Raw genomic sequence first — 25,110 nt, forward strand, 5'->3', positions numbered from 1 at the left:
GATTATATTAGAAAAAAATGTTTTGCAACTTTTTTTTTGATATTTTATTGAAAAACGTTGCAAAAACATTTTTTCTATAAGATTATATTAGAAAAAAACGTTTTTAAAATTATTTTTAAATTAAAACTAATACTAAATTAGCTAAATTAGAATTAAGCAGTATTAAGAAAAATTCGCGAGAATTTCCCTTGATACTGCTTAATTTTTTAAATTAAAACCTAATACTAAATTAGCTAAATTAGAATTAAGCAGTATTAAGAAAAATTCGCGAGAATTTCTCTTGATACTGCTTAATTTTTTAAATTAAAACCTAATACTAAATTAGCTAAATTAGAATTAAGCAGTATTAAGAAAAATTCGCGAGTATTTTCCTTGATACTGCTTAATTTTTTAAATTAAAACCTAATACTAAATTAGCTAATTAGAATTAAGCTATTAGGTTGTAACATAGATTTTTTCGAATGTCATGATTTTATTGAAATGAACAAGTTCAAAATAAATCATATTTCATATACTTTACATTTTATAGTCCTAACTCCCCTTTAAACAGAACTCTTGTTTTATTGAAAAATATTGCGAAGACGTTTTTTCTATAGAAAAAAACATTTTGCAATGTTTTTTTTTGATATTTTATTGAAAAACGTTGCAAAATATTTTTTCCTAATATAATGATATAGAAAAAAACGTTTTCACAACGTTTTCCAATAAAATATCAAGAAAAATGTTGCGAAATGTTTTTTCCTAATATAATGTTATAGAAAAAATGTTTCGCAACATTTTTCTTGATATTTTATTGGAAAACGTTGTGAAAACGTTATTTCTATATCATTATATTAGGAAAAAATGTTTGCAACATTTTTCTTGATATTTTATTGCGAAATCGATTTTTCTATAAGATTATATTAGGAAAAAATGTTTTGCAACGTTTTTCTTGATATTTTATTGAAAAACGTTGCGAAAACGTTTTTTCTATAACATTATATTAGGAAAAAATGTTTCGCAACTTTTTTTTGATATTTTATTGAAAAACGTTGCGAAAACGTTTTTTCTATAACATTATATTAGGAAAAATGGTTCGCAACATTTTTTTTTTATATTTTATTGAAAAACGTTGTGAAAACATTTTTTATATAACATTATATTAGAAAAAAACATTGCGCAACATTTTTTTTCAATAATTTAATAAAAATCATTTGGGTTAACCTGAAATTTTTTAGGTTTCAGGTCAGGTCAGGTCAAACAGATAATCTGATATAACCTGACCTGACCTGACCTGACTAGAGCTCCGCACAGGTCGGGTCGGGTCGGGTAATTTGTCTGACCCGAACTGAAAATTTTTATCAGGTCGGGTCGGGTCGGGTAACCTGCTCTGACCTGACCTGACCCGTTTGACCTGAAAGTATTCGGGTCATTTCAGGTAACCCGTTTTGACCTGAAAATATTCGGGTCATTTCAGGTGACCGGGTAACCTGATTTATAAAAAAAAGAAAAAACGTTGAGAAACGTTCTTTTTAAATTAATTGTATATTAAAAAACGTTTTTGCAACGTTTTTTTTATTTAATAAAATGCTAAAAAATGCCGTTTCAGCATTTTTCCATCAAATAATATGAAAAAATGCCGTTTTGGCGATTTTTTCATAAAATAAGTGGAAAAAAATGCCGTTTTGGCATTTTTCCATAAGATAATATGAAAAAAGCCGATTTGGCGATTTTTTTCATAAAAGAAGTGAAAAAAAAATGCCGTTTTGGCATTTTTTCATTAAATAATATGAAAAAAATGCCGTTTTGGCATTTTTTCATTAAATAATATGAAAAAAATGCCGTTTTGGCGATTTTTTTCATAAAAGAAGTGAAAAAAAATGCCAAAACGGCATTTTTCCATAAGATAATATGAAAAAAGCCGCTTTGGCGATTTTTTTCATAAAAGAAGTGAAAAAAAATGCCGTTTTGGCATTTTTACATAAAATAATATGAAAAAACGCTGTTTTGGCAATTTTTTTCATAAAAGAAGTGAAAAAAAATGCCAAAACGGCATTTTCCATAAGATAATATGAAAAAATTGCCGCTTTGGCGATTTTTTTCATAAAATAAATGAAAAAAATGCCGTTTTGGCATTTTTACATAAAATAATATGAAAAAACGCCATTTTGGCGATTTTTTTCATAAAAGAAGTGAAAAAAAATGCCGTTTTGGCATTTTTACATAAAATAATATGAAAAACGCCGTTTTGGCGATTTTTTTCATAAAAGAAGTGAAAAAAAATGCCAAAACTGCATTTTTCCATAAGATATTATGAAAAAATTGCCGCTTTGGCGATTTTTTTCATAAAAGAAGTGAAAAAAAAATGCCGTTTTGGCATTTTTACATAAAATAATATGAAAAAACGCCGTTTTGGCAATTTTTTTCATAAAAGAAGTGAAAAAAAATGCCGTTTCGGCATTTTCCCATTAAATAAAATGAAAAAACGCCGTTTTGGCAATTTTTTTCATAAAAGAAGTGAAAAAAAATGCCGTTTCGGCATTTTTCCATTAAATAATATGAAAAAACGCCGTTTTGGCGATTTTTTTCATAAAAGAAGTGAAAAAAAATGCCAAAACTGCATTTTTCCATAAGATAATATGAAAAAATGCCGCTTTGGTGATTTTTTTCATAAAAGAAATGAAAAAAAATGCCAAAACGGCATTTTTCCATTAAATAATATGAAAAAACGCCGTTTTGGCGATTTTTTTCATAAAAGAAGTGAAAAAAAATGCCAAAACGGCATTTTTCCATTAAATAATATGAAAAAATGCCGTTTTGGCGTTTTTTTTTAATAATATTATATGAAAAAATGCTGAAACGTTTTTTCTACAATTTTTTTTATTTTTTTGCAATATTTTATGAAATTTTAATGATCAACAAAAAAATGAAATTATGCAAATATTGAATGATGCAACAATTTAACAGGGAATTTTAGTGGCACAGGAAGAGTTTTTGCGAAAAGTTGGCATTAGAAGTTTTTTTCATTGACATTGTCATTGACATTGACATTGACATTGACATTGACATTGTCACTGACATTGACATTGTCATTGACATTGACATAAAGTTATATAAGATTAATCTGAGAGTTTTTTACCAAAAAGGAAATTTTTTTATAAAAAGGGAAATGATTTTCAATTTTAAGGCAATTCAGCAGGTGTTTTAATAACAAATTGAGAAATGATTTCCATAGAAAATCTCGTGACAAAATTTATAATAAATTTAAAAATAAATGATCAACAAATGATCAACAAAATCGTTACTAGTTTTATAAAAAACGCCCAATAATATCTTTTTATTGTTTTAATATTATGTTGATTCTTATTTTTTTGGTGAATTTTTCTCATCTTTCTTTTTTGCTTTCTGCTTTTTGGAGTTTTTCTGGGGGGTAGGGGGGTATCCCAAAATTGATCAACATCAGGTGGTTTGTAGATCTTTTCTTTTGAGAGAGTTGGGTGTAATTTAAGGGGGGTGCAGATCTTGGTAATCAGTTTTTGGTCAGGTGAGGTCAAGATGGCACATGTTTGGACTATCATGGGTTTTTTTCTGCGGTTTAGTTTAGATTGGAGGGATCGTTCGAAATGAGGTGGGTGTCCTTTCGGGGATTGCACGACACTAAAAAGTTCCCCTTTAGTTTACTCTTAGGTAGTTTATTAACTCTGGTAATATAGTCACTTGGAGAATTTATTTTTATCGACCAGTGTGGGGGGATTTTTCCAACCAGGGGCTGGCGGTTCAGTTTGATAATCTGCGGGGTACGGGCTTCAACTTACCAAAACTTAGGTTTACCTAGGCGAGAGTATGGGAGGCAGTGGCGTTATCTGGGTTTTTGTGTCATGGGGTCTAATTTTAGTATCTCACATTATACCTTCTGCCTGTTAATTGCCCACCGGTTTGAGTAGATTATTTTCACGTGTAGTTTAGTTAGTATTTTTGTCAATTTTGACTTATATGTAATTTTCTACTTATAATCGCGTCCATGTTAGGTTTCTAACTGGAATCCATTAATAAAAATAAAAATAAAAATATTATGTTGATTCTTGCATGACACTAAAAAGTTCCCCTTTAGTTTACTCTTAGGTAGTTTGTTAACTCTGGTAATATAGTCACTTGGAGAATTTATTTTTATCGACCAGTGTGGGGGGATTTTTCCAACCAGGGGCTGGCGGTTCAGTTTGATAATCTGCGGGGTATGGGCTTCAACTTACCAAAACTTAGGTTTACCTAGGCGAGAGTATGGGAGGCAGTGGCGTTATCTGGGTTTTTGTGTCGTGGGGTCTAATTTTAGTATCTCACATTATACCTTCTTCCTGTTAATTGCCCACCGGTTTGAGTAGATTATTTTCGCGTGTAGTTTAGTTAGTATTTTTGTCAATTTTGACTTATATGTAATTTTCTACTTATAATCGCGTCCATGTTAGGTTTCTAACTGGAACCCATTAATAAAAATAAAAAAATAAAAAATATTATGTTGATTCTTTTCAATGAATAAGTAAATACTATTATTATCATAATAAGGTAAATTCGAATAAAAATATCTAATATTTTTACAATATTTCATAATAAATTCAAATAATTGTTGTTTATGTTCATTATATTCGACTACTATATCTCCATTTTCAAATCCAAAATTTTCTAAACAATCACTAAATTTTTGTAATAATAATAGTAATGATTCAATATGTTCATCAAGTATTATTTCTTTCATAAACAAAGATCTTAATTTAAAAGGTTTAATGACCTAATAATTTGTTGAACGAAATCTGAATTTAAAGAATCACAATAAAGAATGTGAATAGATTCTAAAACATTCAATTGATCAAAAACCTCTTGTAAAATACTATTTATATTTTTAAAATCAATGAAATAAAATATAATTGTATTTATGTATGTATTGTATGATAAATGTGGTAATTTCATGTATTTTATTACCAAATATAACTATTTCACATTTTTCATTATGATTGTGTACTGGCTAAAACAATTCAACGTGTATTATTATAATCTTTTTTTCTTTTTATTTAAAAATAAATATTTCTACCATGTTTATTACTTTTCATTTAAAAAAATTTAAAATAAATATTTCTATCGCGTTTTTATTACTACAATCTCTTTCTTTTCATTTAAAATATTTCTATTACGTTTATTATTATGTCTAAAGTAAATTCTATTATTCTTTCAGATATTGAGACTATATCTGATGATGAAACTATATCTGAAAATGAAATTTAATTCCTTGAGTCATCATCTATGAATATTGTAAATATTTGCATTATCTCTAGCAATACATTAAGAAATATTTATTTATAATAAAAAATAATTTTTTTTTTTTGTAAATACTAATCTTTATGTTTGGCGAAAATAAGTATGCCATACATAGCAAACGTTCATTTTAATATCCATACATGTATGGACACAATCAAAAATACATAAGCATACAATACATACAATGTTAAGCATACACTACATGTTTTATAATCACCTTCCATACATGTATGGATATTAAAAATGATGTATGGCATACTTATTTTCGCCATACATAATATTAGGATTTACAAAAAAAAAAAATTTAAGTATTTTTTTATTATAAATAAAATAAATATTCCTTAATGTAATGCTAGAGATAATGCAAATATTTACAATATTCATAGATGATGACTCATAAGGAATTAATTTTCATTTTCAGATATAGTTTCATCATCAGATATAGTCTCAATATCTGAAAGAATAACAGGATTTACTTTGGACATAGTAATAAACATAATAGAAATATTTTAAATGAAAAGAAAAGAGAAGATTATAGTAATAAAATTGCAATAGAAATATTTATTTTTAAATTTTTTTAAATGAAAAAGTATTAATAAACACAGTAAAAATATTTATTTTTAAATAAAAAGAAAGAAAGATTATAATAATACACGTTGAATTGTTGGGTATATAGCAAACATGTATTGTATTGTTAGCTTTGTATGTATTGTATTATTATAACTTTTTAATGTATGTATGATCTTTTCCCAATTATGTATGTATTGTATGATAAATCTTTTTATTACCAAATTTAACTATCATAATGATTGTGTACTGGCTAAAACAATTCAACGTGTATTATTATAATCTTTCTTTCTTTTTATTTAAAAATAAATATTTTTACTGTGTTTATTAATACTTTTTCATTTAAAAAAATTTAAAAATAAATATTTCTATTGCAATTTTATTACTATAATCTTCTCTTTTCTTTTCATTTAAAATATTTCTATTACATTTATTACTATGTCCAAAGTAAATCCTGTTATTCTTTCAGATATTGAGACTATATCTGATGACGAAACTATATCTGAAAATGAAAATTAATTCCTTATGAGTCATCATCTATGAATATTGTAAATATTTGCATTATTTCTAGCATTACATTAAGGAATATTTATTTTATTTATAATAAAAAAATACTTAAATTTTTTTTTTTTGTAAATCCTAATATTATGTATGGCAAAAATAAGTATGCCATACATCATTTTTAATATCCATACATGTATGGACACAATCAAAGCATACATAAGCATACAATACATACAACGTTAAGCATACACTACATGTTTTATAATCACCTTGAATTGTTTTAGCCAGTACACAATCATTATGATAGTTAAATTTGGTAATAAAAAGATTTATCATACAATACATACATAATTGGGAAAAGATCATACATACATTAAAAAGTTATAATAATACAATACATACAAAGCTAACCATACAATACATGTTTGCTATATACCCTATGGTTTTGAACACAAATGCATACATAATTGAGGAGATAAATTTTATTGGTTCTCATTTATCAGTCCGAATATATATATTATTAATTTTTTTTTGTAATAAAGATTTATTTGGAAATTTATAAATGACTCATATTGACTAATTATAGTATTTATATTACATTCACCCTGCAAAAACATTGCCAAAATTGACTGTTTTCTTTATTTTCTTTATTTAATATATTTCTAAATATAAATTAAAGAAATGCAAACGCGTAAACGCGCTTTTTCTTTTTCTTTACTATTTTTTGATTGTCTAAAGTCAGCCCACTTATTCTTTCAGATATTGAAACAATATCTGATGATGAAACAATATCTGAAGATGAATCTCCAAGATTATTAGTAGATGACCAGGTATTTTTATTGTCATCACATTTTTTATTGATAAGTTTGAATAAAGTTTACTTGATAACTTTTTTGAAACTTAATTTAGGATAATAATGATGAAGATGAACAAGTGGCATTTTTAACTAAACATCTTTCAGTTTCAGAAATCATTTATTCAGCCTCTCCTATTGAATACCCAAAAACTTCACCACAGGGAGTAGCTACCATTTTCAATATTTCAGGTTGGTCAAACCCAATGGCATGTTTTAATGATGTAAGTATTTGTAATTATTTAAAATAAATAACTTTTAAGTAGATTGTCATGTATTATTATTTTTTGTATGCTAAAAATTCATACATGTATGGTTTATTGCAAGTCTGTATGGATTTGCATACATAGATTGAAAACAATACTGCGTAAAACCATACATACCATACAGTACATACATAAAAAACCATACCATACAGGTTTAAGTAACACCTGTTGATTTGGATTGATTTGCAATTAGAATATAAAAATTCTAAAAATGCAATATTTTGATATAAATCATTATTATAAATATGGAATGTTAAATTTCTGATATCATATATAAGATTTGGATTTTGTAAAATCAAGTATATATTATCATCAAAATAATTATAACCATAAGACCTAGGATGTACAACTTCAAAAGAATGTAAATTCCTTTCATTTTCAATGAACACTTCAAATAATAAACTATAAACTAAATTTCCTAACCTATTATCGGATTTATCTACTAAAGTATCAACCCAATATTTAATAAAATGACAAATTTTACTTATATCTAAGTATTTAATAAAACTAGGATAATTGAATAATGGATTTGTAAGAAATAAATTATCATTAATTTCATATTTATTAAATCTTGCTTTATCATCTTCATTTAAAAAGCAGAAATAAGTTTTAATACAACGATAATTTTGGGTAGGAAGTGAAAATGGATCTTCCCATAATAATGGAATGGTTAAACGACACCATAATCTATTAACTAAAATAAATGAATATAATGTTGAAATATCTTTTCTAAAATACTGTATAATTTTATAGGTTAGTTCAGGTAAATCTCCTGAAAATATTTTTGAGCATGCCATGTTGGTAAAGGAGTTTGCTTTCATTTCAAAATGTATCAATTTCGGAGCTGTACAATTTATTTAGTATTCCATAAAAAGACAACAAAAGAACAAAAAGAACATGTAAATCATTCCTTTTTATTAAATAATTGTTTAATTAAGCACATATAGACTAACTATATAAGATTAGCTCCTTTTGTCAATCGGGTGGGTGGGGTGTAATTCCGGCCTGCCGATCTTTTATTTGCTACAGCGTACCGCCGTACCGCGTACGACATCTCATAATGTATAAATAATTTGAATTGTGTAACATGAAAACCCGGGCCATGATATTAAAACCCTGTGACATACTTGCGCCTGATCTATTCCTTACCTGTTACTATTTATTATTACACTAAATCGTTACGTAATAATTTCTTTCATTAAAACATTTTTTTTATTAAACCATATATTTTTATTTAAACATATATTTGTGATCCATCAACATCCTAAAAAAAAAAATAATAATTATAATTCTACAGAATTTCTTCTCTTGGATATTTTTAGTAGAAATAATAAATTGAATGGTTTTCTTATAATCTTTCATGTTTATTATTCGCCACGTTGTTTATTCAATTGAAAATAACTAAATTGACTTTTTCATCAATCATGTATTCTTGTTTATATTGATTTTTTAAATAAGATTTAAAAATAACAACAAATTAATATAATATATTGAATAACAATCATTGATTTTGTTTATCAAATTAATCAATAACCAAGGATAATATCTATTTATTATAAAATAAATTTTTAATTTTAAATTATTATACTAAGTATAGAAAGTATAATAATAAATGGTTAGTAATATTCTTTCTTTTTTTGGTTATGGGCGTAAAATATTACGCCTCAAGGTCACAAAATTTATGTGGGACAACATGAAATTTTGATCAACAAGTTGCATTTTACTAATTTATCAAGTGAATGAATTTAAAATAATTCATTCATTCTCTCTTTCTTATTGATTACATTATGTCCACTCTTCGAAAGGGGTTAATTCATGCGACACTTAATAGAGCAGTAACATTAACAGATACTAATATTTACAATGATAGACACAAACAATTTGAATTTCAAAAACAAACAGTCCTTGCTGATAAAATCCTTACAAATGATGAAAAAACTTATGCAATAAGATGGTTAACTAAAGATTATGATCGAAATAAAGTTATGGATAATGATGGTACAAAAAGAATTTGTGAAAATTGTAAGCAAGAATGTTTAGCCACATTATATTGTGAATATTGTGTTCGAAATTATTTAAAAGAAGATTTTTCAAATTGGACATCTGGAAATGATGATATTGATAATTCAATCAAATGGAATCACTCATGCCGAATAGTATAGTTGAATGGATTCCATATAGTAATTTAAAAAATATTAAATATTTAACAAAAGGTGGATTTTCTGAAATTTATACAGCAGATTGGATTAATGGACATTATGAAGAATGGGATTCTGAAAAAAAACAATTAACAAGAATTGGAAATTGCGACGCAATATTAAAAAAATTAGAAAATGTTGAAAGTGCAAATCAAAGTTGGTTTGAAGAGGTTTGTCTTATTGTATTCTATATTTCATAAAATTATTGTAATTTTTGTATTAGCACTGGTATTCTTACAAATTATTATCTTTTAGGCTAAATCACATTTAACTATAAGTAATAAATGGTCGGTTGTTGTTCGATGTTATGGTTTAACGCAAAATCCATCAAATGGAAATTATATGCTTGTAATAGAGAAAATGTATATGTATTTAAGAAAATATTTACAACAAAATCATAATCAACTTACATGGAAAGATAGAATGAAAATTATTGATGAAATAACTGTTGCACTTTATTATATTCATGAAGCGAAAGCAATTCATAGAGATTTGCATTCTGGAAATATATTATATTTACAATTAAGTAATTCTTGGTGTGTTAGTGATCTTGGATTTTGTGGACCTGCTGATAAATCTTCAACAAGTATATATGGAAATCTTCCTTATATAGCACCCGAAGTTATTAATGGAAAAGAATATACTTTTGCATCTGATATTTATAGTATTGCAATTCTTATGTGGGAAATTTCATCTGGACAAACACCATTTATAAATTATGAACATGATTATGATCTTGCAATGAATATTATTAATGGTATAAGGCCAAAAATTGTGTCGGGAACTCCATTAGAATATAAAAATTTAATGAAAGAATGTTGGGATGCTGATCCATTAAAAAGACCTGATATTTCTACACTTTGGGATAAAATGAGCAGAATTAATTTACACTATCAAAATATGTCGGATGAATTATTTCAATCGGAAATAGATAAGTTAGAAATGAATAAAGTGAAAGAAAATTATACGAGTAGCAGATTATTTACAAGTAAAATTCACAACTTTGAAAATCTACCTGAACCGAGAAATGCAACAGAAGGTATAAGTGTATAATATTTTATTAATGAATATATTTATTTTAAAATACATTATTAATGTTATCTTTTTATTATAATAGAAGAACAAGAAGGTATAACCGTATAAATAATAATTTCTGCCATTTTTGGTTACTATCATAATTTAATTTTAAATACTTTATTTTACTGCTAATAGTGTTTCATAGTAAATTGTATGATTTTAACATTCCTGACAATAGTAAGTATTTAATAACATTATAGCGTTTAATTATCATATAATGATTAATTTTTTATTTTAGTTAACGACTTTAATAAATCAAATGAGCAGAATAGTAGCAAATCATCAAAAGAAATTACTATTTTTAGAGGTAATATATTTTAATTATTTTCAAATCGAGATTGATTTATATGTTAAATCTATATCTTTAATTTTTAGATAGTAATAAAAAATTATCTAAATTATTTAAAAAGTTGCAAATAAAGTCAAATGGTAAGTAAATTACTAACAAATAAAGTTACTATATCAATTTCATTTATTTAACGCGACTTTTATTTAAAATTTAGATGACGAAAAAGAAAAAACTCAAAAATATGTCGATGGTAGGTGAAAATTTTACGTAATAGCGAACGATTTTAATACTGTTTTAATTATATTTACTTATTTATTACAGATGATGACGAAGTATATAATAATCCAAACCTTCATTCAAAAGAACAAGATGAACTGGAAATTCCTGATGGTAAGCTCTTAAAATAAAGTAGAAAAATAAATTTCTTTATAAAGCAAATAATTAATCTATTTTTTATCTTTTAGATGGATTTTAAATTGTCTTTTAATAAATCAAATTAACAATATTTTTTTTTTTATATCTTAAATTATTATCACATTATTTATTTATCATGGATTATTTAAACACTAGGACTAGAGTAGTAAATGTTTTACAAAATTCTTAGTTTGTAATTTTTAAAAATAATTTTAATAAATTTATTCAAATTATTAAATGTATTGATTTAGGCGAAAATTAAGTATCTTAATGTAAATTTATGTTATAAACATTATAGAATCATGACAGATTATTCTTTATACATGAATTTATTAAAATAAGTTGAAAGAATCAACCTCATGAAAGTATAACAAGATATTGTGCACACGTTCTATATTAATAAATTTGTTTTTAATTTTTTACAATAACCTCTTGTTAATTCCACAAAATTTATTATGTGCATGATCAATATACTGTATATAATAAAGTACATAATTCTCATAATAATTAATAAAAATTTTTGGGAATTGTTAACCGATCATCGCCTGGGTTTTTTTTTCAAATATGTCACATGATGTACAATATATAGTAAATCGGCTGATGGCTGATTTTTTTAACTTTTGATCGGTTAAACTTAAAATTTTATTGCGAAGATATTTTTAAAAAAAATTTTTGCAAACATATTTATTCAAAATAATGAAATTTTATTTTTATTTGCAAATATTAAAATTTAAGTCACACATTTACGATTTTAAAGAAAAAAATCACCGTATTTATTTTTAATGAAGCGATACAAATAAAAAAAACAATAACAATAAATAAAAAAGATAAGTAAATTACAATGATCAAGGAGAAAGATAGATGCTAATAAAAAATGAAACAACAATGGAAGTAATGGAAAGTAATAGAAGACGAAAAAGAGTAAGAAAAATGATAGGAAACAAAAAGGAGAAATAGGACATGATGAGAGATGAAAAGGAGTGATAGGAGACGAAGAGGAGTGATGGGAGGTAAAAAGGAGTGATGGGAGACGATAAGGAGTGATGAGAGACAAAAAGAAGTGATAGGAGACGAAAAGAAGTGATGGAAGACGAAAAGAAGCAATGGGAGACGAAAAGAAGTGATGGGAAGATGAAGAGGAGTTGATGGGAGACGAAAAGGAGTGATGAGAGGCAAAATGAAATGATGGGAAGTAAACAGGAGAGAAAAAGAGATAATAGAAAATGAAAAGTTGTAATAGAAAATAACGGGAGACGAAAGGATGGAATAATGAGAAGTAATAAAATGATCATGATAGGAGGTTAGGTAATATAGGAAACCAAGTAAAAAATAGTTAGTAAGGAATGAAATATAAGATAAAAGCGAAATAAAAAAAAATAAATAAAAGATAAAAAAACATACCCTTATTAATTGTAGAACCGAAAGAACTAAAATATCTAAAAAAAAAATGAAATAAAATTATTGAAAACCGAAATATGAAACAGAAACAAAATAAAAAAAATAAGTAAGAAACGAAACGTAAAGTGAAAAATAACTGAACCTTAATTGCAGAACCGGAAGGACTAAAGGACCTAAAAATAATGAAATAGAGTAGTAAGAAACAAAGTGTAAGCAGAATGTAAGTTAGAAATAAAAATAAAAGAAAAGAAAAATACCTTGAGACCGAAAAAACCGAGGAAACTGAAACATGACGCGATCATGTGGCCAATCTGGCCAATCAAAAAAAATCAAAAATATTAAATCTGTCACGTGATCTAAGTCGGCGACAATCGCCCAGGCGAGCGACGGTTAGCAATTCCCAAAATTTTTATTGTAAATTACTTGATGATCAAAATTCTTTTTCTATAACATAAAAGTAGGAATTTCAATTTGCTCAAACAGCCAACAGCCTTAAGGTTAAGCTGTGAACTTAAACGTACTAGTCATATTCTAGAATTATTTGTGATTATTTGTAAAAATCGTATTATTAACTTTTAAATAAATTTGACTTTACAATAAATATTTTATGACTATAATAACCAATCAATAATTTCAGAGTATTGACAGTAGTTTATTATGCTATATATTGTATGAACTATGAAGGTTTGATAAAAAAAAAGGAATTTTTTATTCTTTTAATGTATTTCATAGTTAAGTAAATTTTTACATTTAATTTCTTTACATTTAATTTCTTAACTAAAAATTTTTTTCTTTTTTTTTCATTATCCGTTCCAGACTATAACAATTATTAGTTCCTTCATAATTTTTATTTCGAATGATAATCGAAACAAAAATATTTTGTACACTTTAATTATTACACCACTAAAAGATTTGTTTTCTTTCTTTAATGTTAATAAAAGTTTTTCCATTTTTTCTTCTATAAATTCATTTTTTAATTCTGGATGTTCAAAAATATCTAATTTCATCTTCTCCTCTTGTAAAAATTTTTCAATCATCAACATTTCTAAATAATATTCTTCATCTATTCTTTTCCTATTACCTAATTGTTCATAAAATTTTCTAAACACCTTCTAACTTTCTCATCAATTCCTAAAAGAATATTACTCCCGTTTACTATTAATATCATACCTATTATTAAACTTCTTATAAGAACTTTAAATTCATCCTCTTTCGTAGTTTCAAACTTTGCACTAAATCTAATCTCATTAAAATCTCTATCTCTTAACACCCATATCACCAAATACTATATAAATTTAATTCCTTTTTCCGATATTTTTATTTTCTTTTTTAAACACTCTATTATCAAATAAACACTCTTTCTTCTCTTATCTTTGGCATCCGTCTCGATTATACTATTTTTTTAAAATATCGATAAAACCTTGATCCGCCTTTATCATTTCATTTATCATTTCAATTCTTTTATTATAATTCTGATCTCTCTCATCATCTATTAGAATTTCATTTTTCATTTTTATGTTTCTCATCGATTCATATGGTTTTATTCCTCTTTCTTCATTTCTTTTTTTAATAATTCTACTTTCTTCATTTTCTATATAGATCAAACATTCCTTTTTTTTCCTTCTTATATCTTTTTACCAATATTTCTCTCACACCCTTCACAATTACTAAATATGGCGAATCATCATCTTCTTCATTAGATATTATCATATGATATCCTATTCTTCTATATCTTTTACTTTGCGATTTCTTTTTATCTTTCGCAAAAATCACTATTCTTTTATTATTGTTCCATGTAATTAAACTATTTTTCGAATTTTTCTCTCCTTCATCAAATAGGTTCATATGTATATTATTTCTTTCATAATTTTGATTTATATACTTTGCTTTTAATTTTCTTGTGAGTATGCATATAAACTGTACTGTACGGTTGGCTAAACTGTACTGTACGAAGTGAGAACTCACCAATCAGATTTTACTGTACGATAAATAAAAAAAATTTAAAAAATTTGATAAGTATACAATGAGTTATGATTGGCTAAAATATTTTCGTACAGTACAGTTTAGCTGACCGTACAGTACAGTTTATCTATTTACCTAAAATTTTACTATCACAGGATAAAATATAAAGCATCACCAAATAATCACACGATAGACATATACCCTCTAATTTCTAAAATTACGAAATCGTTCGATAATTTCAAAAGAACTAACATCAAATGTTATTGTCGCTAAATTGCTTAATTCAAGGACCAAAAACTCGTTTCACGGAAAAAGTTGGCGAAACTTACACAAATGACGACGGTATTGGTATTCCCTTTGAAGACTTCACCGTTTCAGATTTCAGAAAGCAACTCTTTCGTAAGCAACGTGTAAAAAAATTCTGAAAATATGAATCTTTTGAAAGTTGAACTTGACCTTATGGAACTTAAAAGTAAAACCGAAGATGAGATTATAGATTTTTGCCGGTGATGGATTCTTTTTCGTTATTTGCTGATTATTTTAATCAAACTGACAAAAGGATCTCTTCACATCTTATATAAGCTAGTAAGTGTCTCCTAAACGTTTTACCTCTCAAACAAAAAATTCGCAGTTCATTATTTCACTGCTGAGACGTGTTTTGCTGACTTAGTAAATTTCTTTTTTTGTTGTTTTTCTACAGGACAAGAGACAGTGAAAACAGGTAGGATTGTGTAAAAGTGTTGTTACATTACGGCAGAATTCAATTTTAATCACACTTGTTCCCCTTGACATCAGTTGAGGTCTTGAGGATATCATCAAGTTTGTTCTGGAGGGTTCCACACCCTTGGCACCTAATACCGATACCTCACAATTTAATTTGCATAACATGCCACTAAAAGATCGAGATCTCTCTATTATAGCTAAAATTGTTAGGGGTAATGTGATGAATAATTCATGAGCGTTGCAACATTTAAGAACCTATGATAAGTTGGATTTCAACATTCTGGTTTGCGGAGGAGCACCTGGGATAGGTATGGTTTTTTTTTGAATGATCCAAATATTTTATGCATGTTTTTCATCTATTTCTAAAATATCGCATATAGGTAAAACTCGGCTTGGTAAAGAGCTTTTCAATAATATCCAAGCCAACAAGGGGAGGATTACTAAGAAACATTTTGACCATTTTGTATACCTTCACCTGGACTTTGAAAACAGCATCAAACTCAATAAGCAAGATTACCTTCTACGGCTTCTAGAAAATGATAAGATTATTTGCTTGCTGATTCTCTATAAGTACTTCATCATGGAAAAATATGAATTAAGTTTTGAGATCTTCCGGGAACGGGCTTCACCTTACATCAAAATTCTCAATATCCAAAACGTCTTTGCAAGTATTCGAAAAAGTTTGTTTTTCAAAGGCACTCAGAGATTTTTTCGCATTTCTTCATATTGATGAGTTTCAACTGATTTTTAAATGGGATGAGGATCGAAAGGATAAATTATTTAAGTATATAATTAAAATTCTAGCACAGGATGAGATGATAGGAATACATGATTGGTAATGGAAGTAATCTCACTTTTGTGCAAGAATTTCTTTTGGGAACAGCAAAGCAAGCTGCTATCAGGGAAAGAGAAGCGACAAAAGGCCACATTAGTACCTATAAAGTGTCCAATGCTAACAACTAAATCTATGTTTCAGATCGTGGATTTTTATGCAGAGAAATGTGGCGCAGAAAAAACTGATGACGAGCATATTTGGAAACTTTGTAACCTATTTCTTCTAATTTTATGGGACACTGGAGGACTACCTCGTGCATTACAATTTATGCTTAGTACCTGCTGTAATAAATTAAATAAGAATGGTAAAGCATTCTTTCACAATATAAAGGATCAAGATTTTGACAAAATTTTTAAGGAAACTACTATCACGCTTGAGGAAAATATGGCATATACAGAAGCGTAAAAGAAAATAAACGTCTAGCCCTGGAACTCTTGTATTGATGCATGACGGAAAAGCTTGTCACCCCTGACGAGTGCCTAGACCCAAATGATGAAATTCGTACTATTGAAAGCCTTGAGACTACACGTATTATTCTCGAAGAGAGTGATTAACCATTTCACTTTAATATTAAAATGCCATTCTTCTTTGTCGTCTTTTATAATAATATCCTAGGAATCACTCCAATAGAACTCAGAGAAACATTTAATGTTAACTACTCTATACGTTGGGAGCTATTTTTGCACATTATGAGGCATTTATCAACAACATGCTTATTGCATGTGAAAATAAGAGTGAGGCAACTCTTAGGGAGCTGTATAATGGTGCACATGGAAAATATGTTACTTTAAATGAAACTGTGAAGCTGAAGCATCTCAATGTACGCCAGTCCTTAAAGCAGTTTCCATGTCTTAATTTATCAGACAAATATGACAACAAACTGATTAAATGGGAAGAAGGAATGCCATAATCGTTAATGGCAAAGAGACCCATTTGGAGATTCGTTTGTTGCTAGGAAATACTTTACAATTCTAAAAATTCTAATGCTCTAATGATAGTGCAAGACAAGTAGGACTACGATGGAAAGGAACTCACAAAACTAGGATATAAAAGAATACATAAAGAATCTGAAGTCTTGTGAAAAAATCTGAATCCATAATAAACTCTTACCCCGATCCTTGTTGTATCACGATTCTTGTTACTACGCGAAGGTGTAACTTTGATTATGAACAGTTACCAGAAGATGTCCTGGTTATCGACCAAACCAACTTCAAGGAATACTTTGGTCACATTTTATCTTGCCGAAGATATCAATCCTAATTTCTCGAAACTGACAAAAATTAAAAATATTGTTCCTGATGTTGGAGTTGTTACCGCTGATAAAATTATTGAAGAACAGCCATACTATAATTTAGAAGATTTCTTAGAAAAACATAAACATAACAAGCGTCAAAAGCTTGAAGAAAGCTAATATAAATTAGAAGTTTTTCCATTTGATATATAAAATTGTTAGAGCTATTCACAAATATGTTTTAAAAGAAGAATAGAAGCGTAATTCTGCAATACATTCCCAACCACTTTATGCTTTAATAATTTTGGATCTTTAAAATTTTAAATTTTGTTTAAATCAGAAGCTTTTTTAATTATAATTGGTATATAGTAGTGGATGTTAAATTAGGTAATACATAATTAGCCCTAATATAGTATTGTAAAATAATTATATATCATACTGCATTATTTCGTAACAAATTTATGTTAACTTATTATTACCTTTAAATGGCAAATAGGTCAAAAATAATCCGTCATTCCCTTTTAAACGAAGAAATTTTGTTAAATCATATTAGCAAGTGTAAGAGTGATACTAATGAAACATACTATGTATCCTAACGGTCGTGGTAAATTTACGAAACAAAATTTTTTTTTTAAATCTGAAATTTATAAAATATTTTTCTTCTTTTTTGTGAGAAAATAGAAATTGTTTATAAATTAATAAATATCAAGCAAATTAGCACGTAAAGATTTGATATTTTAGATTGAACCCGTTACTCATTATTCATGAGGCGAGTAATAAATATATAGTTAAAGTTAACAAACTTCTACTCAATTCTAGCTGAAAAAAATTAACTAACTCTTACTACCTGGAAACAATAAAGATTTATATATATTCCACATAATTATACAAAAATATATTAATTCTTTATAATTTTTCATAACATATTTTCATAAAAGTAAAATTTTATTTAATTTATTGGATTTATTGGATACAATAATTAGTAAATTAGCTATTTTAAAGACAAGTAAAAAGAAATAAGTTAGTTTATGTTTATGTTTATTTTTGTATAAGGAAAATGTTAATTCATTGAAAATACCAAATATATATACAAATAATTATGCGTCATTATATCTACCACTAACAATTTCAAATAGAATTAATAATTTGTCTAATTTCAGATAATGCTTCAGAACTAAGATTAAATTTTATTGCTCCAACATTTTCTTCCAAATGTTTACCTTTTCTTGTTCCAAGAATAACAACCATATTATCTTCCTGTGAAAAGTATATATAATTTTAAATAAAGTGTTATGATATTAAAATGTAATAAAATTCAAGGTTAATACTTACATAAGCTAGAATCCAAACAAAGTTGACCTAAAGTTACGCCTTTCTTTTCGCAAATTCATTAAATTTATGTACAATTTCCAAATTTTTATTGAAATTTCACCTTGAACCAGATGATTTTAGACGTTTTAGACGCTTTCAAAATCATCAATAGACTTATATTTCCCTAAAAAAAATATACATATTTATATATACATATTTGTATTTGTTTATTTTGAGCATAAAAAAGTTTATTCTTTAGTTAATTTAATTGATCCAACGTATAAAATATTAAAATTTCATTGAAAAAGAAATTTATTTCTATAACATTTTTTTTATCATGCATTATTATTGAACTACTTTAATGTTAAAAAATTATGAAAACCGGGTTTAAAAATATAGTACAATAATCGTAGTAGTATGATTTGTAATAAAATATACTTTATGATTATCAATGTAATTAATCAATTCACTCGTTAAATAAATTTTAAGGATTCATACAATTTTTAACTGTATAATTTTTGTAGTGTAAAAGTTATTAAAAATTATTAAAATATTTTATAATAAAACTAGTCATTCAATAGGTTTGCATTTTTTTTAGCTACCATTTGAATATATAATACTCTATATACAGTATATTTTTTTATACTTACTTTTCATACTTGGAAAGATTTTAAGTATAGTAGCTAAAATGACAATATCACAATATAATATTATGCGAACAAATTCAGGCTAGACATTTTCTGGACATTTTCCGGTAATTAAAAATGTCTCGGCGTCCGGAATATTGCCATTTTTCAGACATTTTCCGGACACCTGGACATTTTCCGGACATTCTTTTTTTATAGGGTAGTTCGATGATAAAGAATTAAGGATTTATAGTTGTACGAAGCTAATTGGGATAGCCGCGTTAAGCCATTCCATTTCAACCGTGGAAAATAATTTTGCTAAAAAAAAAGTGAAAAACTAGTAGTTCCGCGAAAGCCCACTTTTTAAACCCGGACTTGGACTAGAATTTTTAATTTTTGCATTGAAAATATTATAAGGTTATTTAACGCGAATTTCGTTTGCATATTTTAAAGTAAAAATTTCGAACAGCAGTAAATTACATAAACTTTAGATTTGAAATAGATTTTATTGTTTATTTGCAAAAAATTTTTAATTTCAAACATTTTGTCATCAATCCCAATATCCCATATAAAAAAAACTATAAACCAAGATAACTAATACGATTCGTCTATAAAATCACTAACTTGAACACATAATCAATTCCAATATTCCATATAATAAACCTCCAAGATAACTAATAAGATTCGTTTATAAAATCACTAACTTGAATACATAAGTAATTATACTTTTTAACTTGAATATCATAAAGTTTAAACTCCTTTACTTCATCTTTTAAATAATATAGATCCCTTCTTTCATTATTAGTAACGGGAAGATTTTCCATAGCTAAATATGAAACCCTTTTTTCTTTCATAACATATTCCTTAATACAGGGTAGAACATTTTCATTTTCTTGATAAAACTTATTTCTAATTAATAATTTCCTAATAAAAACATTTTGAGAATTTTTAAAAAATACTTCCAAATCATTTATATTGAATTTAAGTGCCATACTCAAATATTCTAACCTATCAGGAAGAATTTGACCTAAATTATGTAATATAATTGAACTAAGTTTATCATCATAACTTATTTGATCATAACCAAATTGAGAAAAATTAATAATAAGATAATTAAGATTGTGTTGGAATTCTTTAACTAAATCAAGTGCTGGAAAACTAATCTTATCATCAAATCCAAGTAAACTCAAAAATTTGATTTTGATACAATAAATTTGGAATAATTTGAATAAATGTAATTTTAATTCATAATCTATTGATGATTCAAATCCGACATATTCCAAGTAATCACCAGATTTTTGTAATAATAATTTCAATGAATCGATATGTGGTACGGATCTTTTGTCCATGAATAAGGATTTTAATTTGAATGGTTTGGTCAAATTAATAATTTGTTGAACAAACATAGTATTTATAGGATAACAATTAAGTATATGGATAGATTCCAATACATTTAATTGTTCAAAAGCTTCATTAAAATTTACTCCTAAATTCTCAAAATAAATGTCATAAAATATAATTACTTTTAAGGTATTTGAACAATTGGAGTTTTTCAAACTTTTTAAAGGATAAATTTTACGATTAAAATAAATTTTTTCAAGATTTTGTTGTAAACTAATTATTCTAGATAAATCTTTTTCAGCATAATCATCCATTGAGGAATGAATATAAAGTGATAAAATTGAATTACAAATAGGATTAAAACGTTTCAAATATGATAATAGATTACTAGCTAATCTATTAAAATTAATTGCTAGATTTTTAATTTTACCAGTGAATTTAGGATTTCGTAGCATTAATTGAAGAACTGATTTAAAACAATCATTAGTTATATTTTCTAATGTATATGAAACTTCAACTTCAAGGGTATGTAAATTAACTTCATTATCGATAAAGATTCTGATTAATGACAAGAAAATAAAACTTGGTAATTTAAAATATTGATTAAAATTTGAAAATTTTGTTTTAATTTCAACCCAGGTTTTAATAGAAGAACTAACTTTTTGTGTATTTAAACATTTAATAAAACTAGGATAATTAAATGTCGTATTTGAAGGGAATAATTCATTATTAATTCCATATTCATCTAATTTTTTTTTGTCATCATCGTTTAATCTATTTAAGTAAATTTCAATGAAGTGATAATTTTTAGGATTATTCTTTAAAAATGGGTTCTCCCATAATAATGTAATCGCCAAACGACACCATAATCTATTAACTAAAATGCAAGAATGTAATGTTGAAAAATCATTCCAAAAGTATTTTATAATTTCATTTGTTAATTCAGGAAGATCTCCCGAGAAAAGTTTTGTACATGCCATATTGTAAAAAGTGAAAAAAGTGAAAAAAGTGAAAAAAAAGTGTAAAAAGTGAAAAAAAGTGAAAAAAAAGTGTAAAAAGTGAAAAAAAGTGTAAAAAGGAAAAAGGGGATAGAATATCACGTTTTAAAATTTTCAAACAAAGAAATAATTTATATAATTTTTTCGGAGTTGCACTCCGATATTTGGACACAGCAGCTCAGCTGATCATAACATTAGATCACGTGTAACAAGATCTTCATCCGGATATTTTTTTTTCCGGAGATCCTGAATAATCGCGGATTAATATCCGGTTGAACCTGGATATTAAATAATATTTTTTTATAAAAAAATTTCATTCCGTTAGAGAAATCTTAGCGTAGAGATTTTGATGAACCACGATTTTGACGAGCCAAAAAAAAAGAAAGTTTACATTTTCACAAATTTCCAAAAAATTGAAACGTATTTCCGGTTGAAATTAAAATTAATAATTATCTGTTATACATGTAATTTGATTGAGTAAATGACACGAATGACAAATTTAATTAAATAAATAAATGCACGAATTTTATTTGTAATACCGATCTACAAAATAAAGTATTATTAAAGCTCACCAGTGGTGATGGTTACCATACCAGCATTATAAACTACAGGCCGGTATTACATTAATACATTATAAAATTAACCACTAGTGACTAGTGATTGTCACCGCTGGTGATATTTAGTAACGGATTATCTGGATTTATTTTTTACTTTTAGACCCACAATAATTTTTTGACAATATAAAATATTTTTGATATTATATTAGCGCTTGACCTAAATGAATACTAGATTCTTATTAATAATTTGAAATTGATAAATTTGACTAATATGTAAATTACCCACCCGAAAAGTCAAATAAACATTTTCCTCGGATTCTGATTCTTCACTACTTCTTCTATTTCCCTTTGATTCGACATTTCCTCTAAAATATGAAAACCTACTTTACAGAAATCTCGTTATTTTAAACGATATCATTTAATATCAAAATAATATCATTTTGATATCATTATGATATCGTCACAAATATAGCTACTATACAATATCAAAACGATATCAAACAATTTCATTACAATATCATCACGATATCACTTATCGTTACGAATGTAATTTGTAACGACATTGTTTTGATACCTTATAATAAATATCAAAATTCAAAACAAGGTCGTTAAGATAATCTTAACGATATCGTTAACAATATCACTACGATATAATTTCGATAATTTCGATATTGTTGTTAAGATATTAGAAATTGTTACAATATCAAAAATGGGGTCGTTAAGATAATCTTAACGATATTGTTTGAAATTTTAGGTTTCAGTAAAGTATTTATATTAATATTTATCGAAAAAATATTTTTCTGTTAATAGCGTTGGCCTTAATGTTGATTATAACAAAGTAGTTTTGTTTAAAATTATTATTATTTACTTTATTACTTTTGATGATTTGTTAATTATTTTTAAATAGAAGCTAGATTTATCAGAGATCCGTTAATAGTCCGTTAATCTGCAAAAAAAAAAAAATTGTTTTCCCACTACGATAAATAAATATGGATTTTTATTAAATATCTCACGGTTAGTACTACTTACTATCCGTTGTAAATCCGGAGCAAAAAAGAAATAACTGAAAGTTGCGATTTTATTGGTTGATAATCTCGTACGTGAATGGTCAGAGAAACGCCTGTGACCACAAATTTTTTCATAATCATCGCTTCGCTATGCCGAATATAACTTTATAATACACTTTCATCATAAAATTTTGAATATCATACGAAAGAAATTTTTTTTTTAGTAGCGACACAGAACCCGAAACATATATAAAAAGTTAGAGGACGATTAAAAGCTTGATAATTTCAGTCGGTGTCCAAAAAAAGGCAGTTTACCACCGGTATTATATAAAAATCGTACGAAAACCCATAGTATTTCGTAATCCTTTACGCTATCTACTAAGTTAACTATAACAAAAATTTCAACCTCTTTTTTCTTAAATTAATTAACTTAATAAAAAACCTGCCGACATCACCTAAACACTGGAATCTCACCTTGCAAAATAAAAGAAAAACAAAAAAAAATACAATGACCATTTAAGTCTACATAGGTATTACGTCGAGTACCCTTGATGCATTTAATACTTGATGCTTAAATTTTTTTTTTTTTTTTTTTGATAAATTAAAATCTGCTCATAACCATTAGACAGATTCTTCATTGTATTTGCAAATCCTGACTGAATATTTTTATATGATTGTTTTATTATAAAACGATTATCTCGTTTCTATTAACACAGGAAATATAAAATGCTGTTCAAAAGTTTACGAATAAATATACTAATTACTGTAATAAATTAATAGTAGGTATTTAGACAGCCATGAAAATAACCGACGGCGTCCGACGCCATTTTTCTGGCTTTCATTTTACCGACATGCAAAAATTACCTAGCTTCATTCACCGAAATATCATTTTACCAACATGAAAAATTACCCGCCTTGCCATTTCACTGAAAATTCAGTAGTTAGCTACGCGGCTACGCCTCGCTCCTTATTGCGTCTTAATTTTAAATTAATTTAGATAAAATTAAAAAAATTATAGGCATATTTACTTTCAATTTGCAATAAGTTAAATTTAATAGTTCCAAATTTGCAATCTGTTATAACAACTTATTCAGTGAAATCCTTTTCGTTTTATTGATTAGAGGATGATAGTTACAAACATTTTTAATTGCGTATATTAAAAAAAAGTGAAATGACTAAAAAATAAATATAATATTTTCAAAAAAAAAAAAAAAAAAAAAAATACTATTATGAAATGCAAAATTTTATATGATCATGTTGTTTGATCATGTCAGCAAAATGGCTATCAGATAACTTGAAGTCGGTAAATTTACGTTGTATAGTGGACTGGTTTGTTCTTTGTACTGTACAAAGTGGCAGATTGGAATTTTCCCATAATCTTAGCATTATACTTTAAAGAAATCATAGTAAGAAAAATTAATCCTTTTATTAATAATGATTAATCGTGTCAAAATACTTTGCAAATTATTCTGCATCCCTATAAAAATCTGTATATGGAAATGATATGTTTTATACTGTATGTTTTGTATACGTTTAAATGTTTTTCTAAAAAAAGTCAATGTACAGTATACGGAAAAATTAATATACACGGAATGACATTCCGGTCATTCCGTGTATATTAAAAATTCGTCAACTTAATCCTTAATCCTTTTAGATAATAATTTTAT

The 25,110-nt window shown here is 26.3% G+C and overlaps 6 protein-coding genes across 6 annotated transcripts; 5 read left to right on the forward strand and 1 right to left on the reverse strand.

The window, feature by feature from the left end:
* Positions 1-7,038: 7,038 nt before the first annotated feature.
* On the forward strand, positions 7,039-7,461 carry OCT59_000175 (uncharacterized protein; the record flags this gene model as incomplete). Its single annotated transcript, XM_025325939.1, has 3 exons — positions 7,039-7,048; positions 7,117-7,187; positions 7,267-7,461. 3 exons carry the CDS (start codon positions 7,039-7,041, stop codon positions 7,459-7,461), a joined length of 276 nt encoding a protein of 91 aa, XP_025178815.1.
* A 3,155-nt stretch (positions 7,462-10,616) lies between these two features.
* OCT59_000176 (uncharacterized protein) lies at positions 10,617-11,515 on the forward strand (the record flags this gene model as incomplete). Its single annotated transcript, XM_066138643.1, has 7 exons — positions 10,617-10,713; positions 10,792-10,803; positions 10,990-11,058; positions 11,127-11,180; positions 11,255-11,290; positions 11,362-11,430; positions 11,505-11,515. 7 exons carry the CDS (start codon positions 10,617-10,619, stop codon positions 11,513-11,515), a joined length of 348 nt encoding a protein of 115 aa, XP_065988121.1.
* A 4,860-nt stretch (positions 11,516-16,375) lies between these two features.
* OCT59_000177 (uncharacterized protein) lies at positions 16,376-16,777 on the forward strand (the record flags this gene model as incomplete). Its single annotated transcript, XM_025325937.2, has 1 exon — positions 16,376-16,777. One exon carries the CDS (start codon positions 16,376-16,378, stop codon positions 16,775-16,777), a length of 402 nt encoding a protein of 133 aa, XP_025178811.2.
* Positions 16,778-17,081: 304 nt separating this feature from the next.
* OCT59_000178 (uncharacterized protein) lies at positions 17,082-17,282 on the forward strand (the record flags this gene model as incomplete). Its single annotated transcript, XM_066138644.1, has 1 exon — positions 17,082-17,282. One exon carries the CDS (start codon positions 17,082-17,084, stop codon positions 17,280-17,282), a length of 201 nt encoding a protein of 66 aa, XP_065988122.1.
* Positions 17,283-17,555: 273 nt separating this feature from the next.
* On the forward strand, positions 17,556-17,783 carry OCT59_000179 (uncharacterized protein; the record flags this gene model as incomplete). Its single annotated transcript, XM_066138645.1, has 1 exon — positions 17,556-17,783. One exon carries the CDS (start codon positions 17,556-17,558, stop codon positions 17,781-17,783), a length of 228 nt encoding a protein of 75 aa, XP_065988123.1.
* A 2,244-nt stretch (positions 17,784-20,027) lies between these two features.
* On the reverse strand, positions 20,028-21,879 carry OCT59_000180 (uncharacterized protein). The gene has a single exon (XM_025317225.2). The coding sequence runs from the start codon at positions 21,859-21,861 to the stop codon at positions 20,215-20,217; it is 1,647 nt and encodes a 548-aa protein (XP_025178810.2). The 5' UTR covers positions 21,862-21,879; the 3' UTR covers positions 20,028-20,214.
* Positions 21,880-25,110: the final 3,231 nt, after the last annotated feature.

Source organism: Rhizophagus irregularis, chromosome 1, assembly GCF_026210795.1.
Source record: "Rhizophagus irregularis chromosome 1, complete sequence".
Classification (NCBI taxonomy): Eukaryota; Fungi; Glomeromycota; class Glomeromycetes; order Glomerales; family Glomeraceae; genus Rhizophagus; species Rhizophagus irregularis.

Excerpts from the sequence above, each read along its gene's own strand:
- OCT59_000180 (XM_025317225.2), bottom strand. The coding sequence starts at position 21,861 with ATGGCATGTACAAAACTTTTCTCGGGAGATCTTCCTGAATTAACAAAT.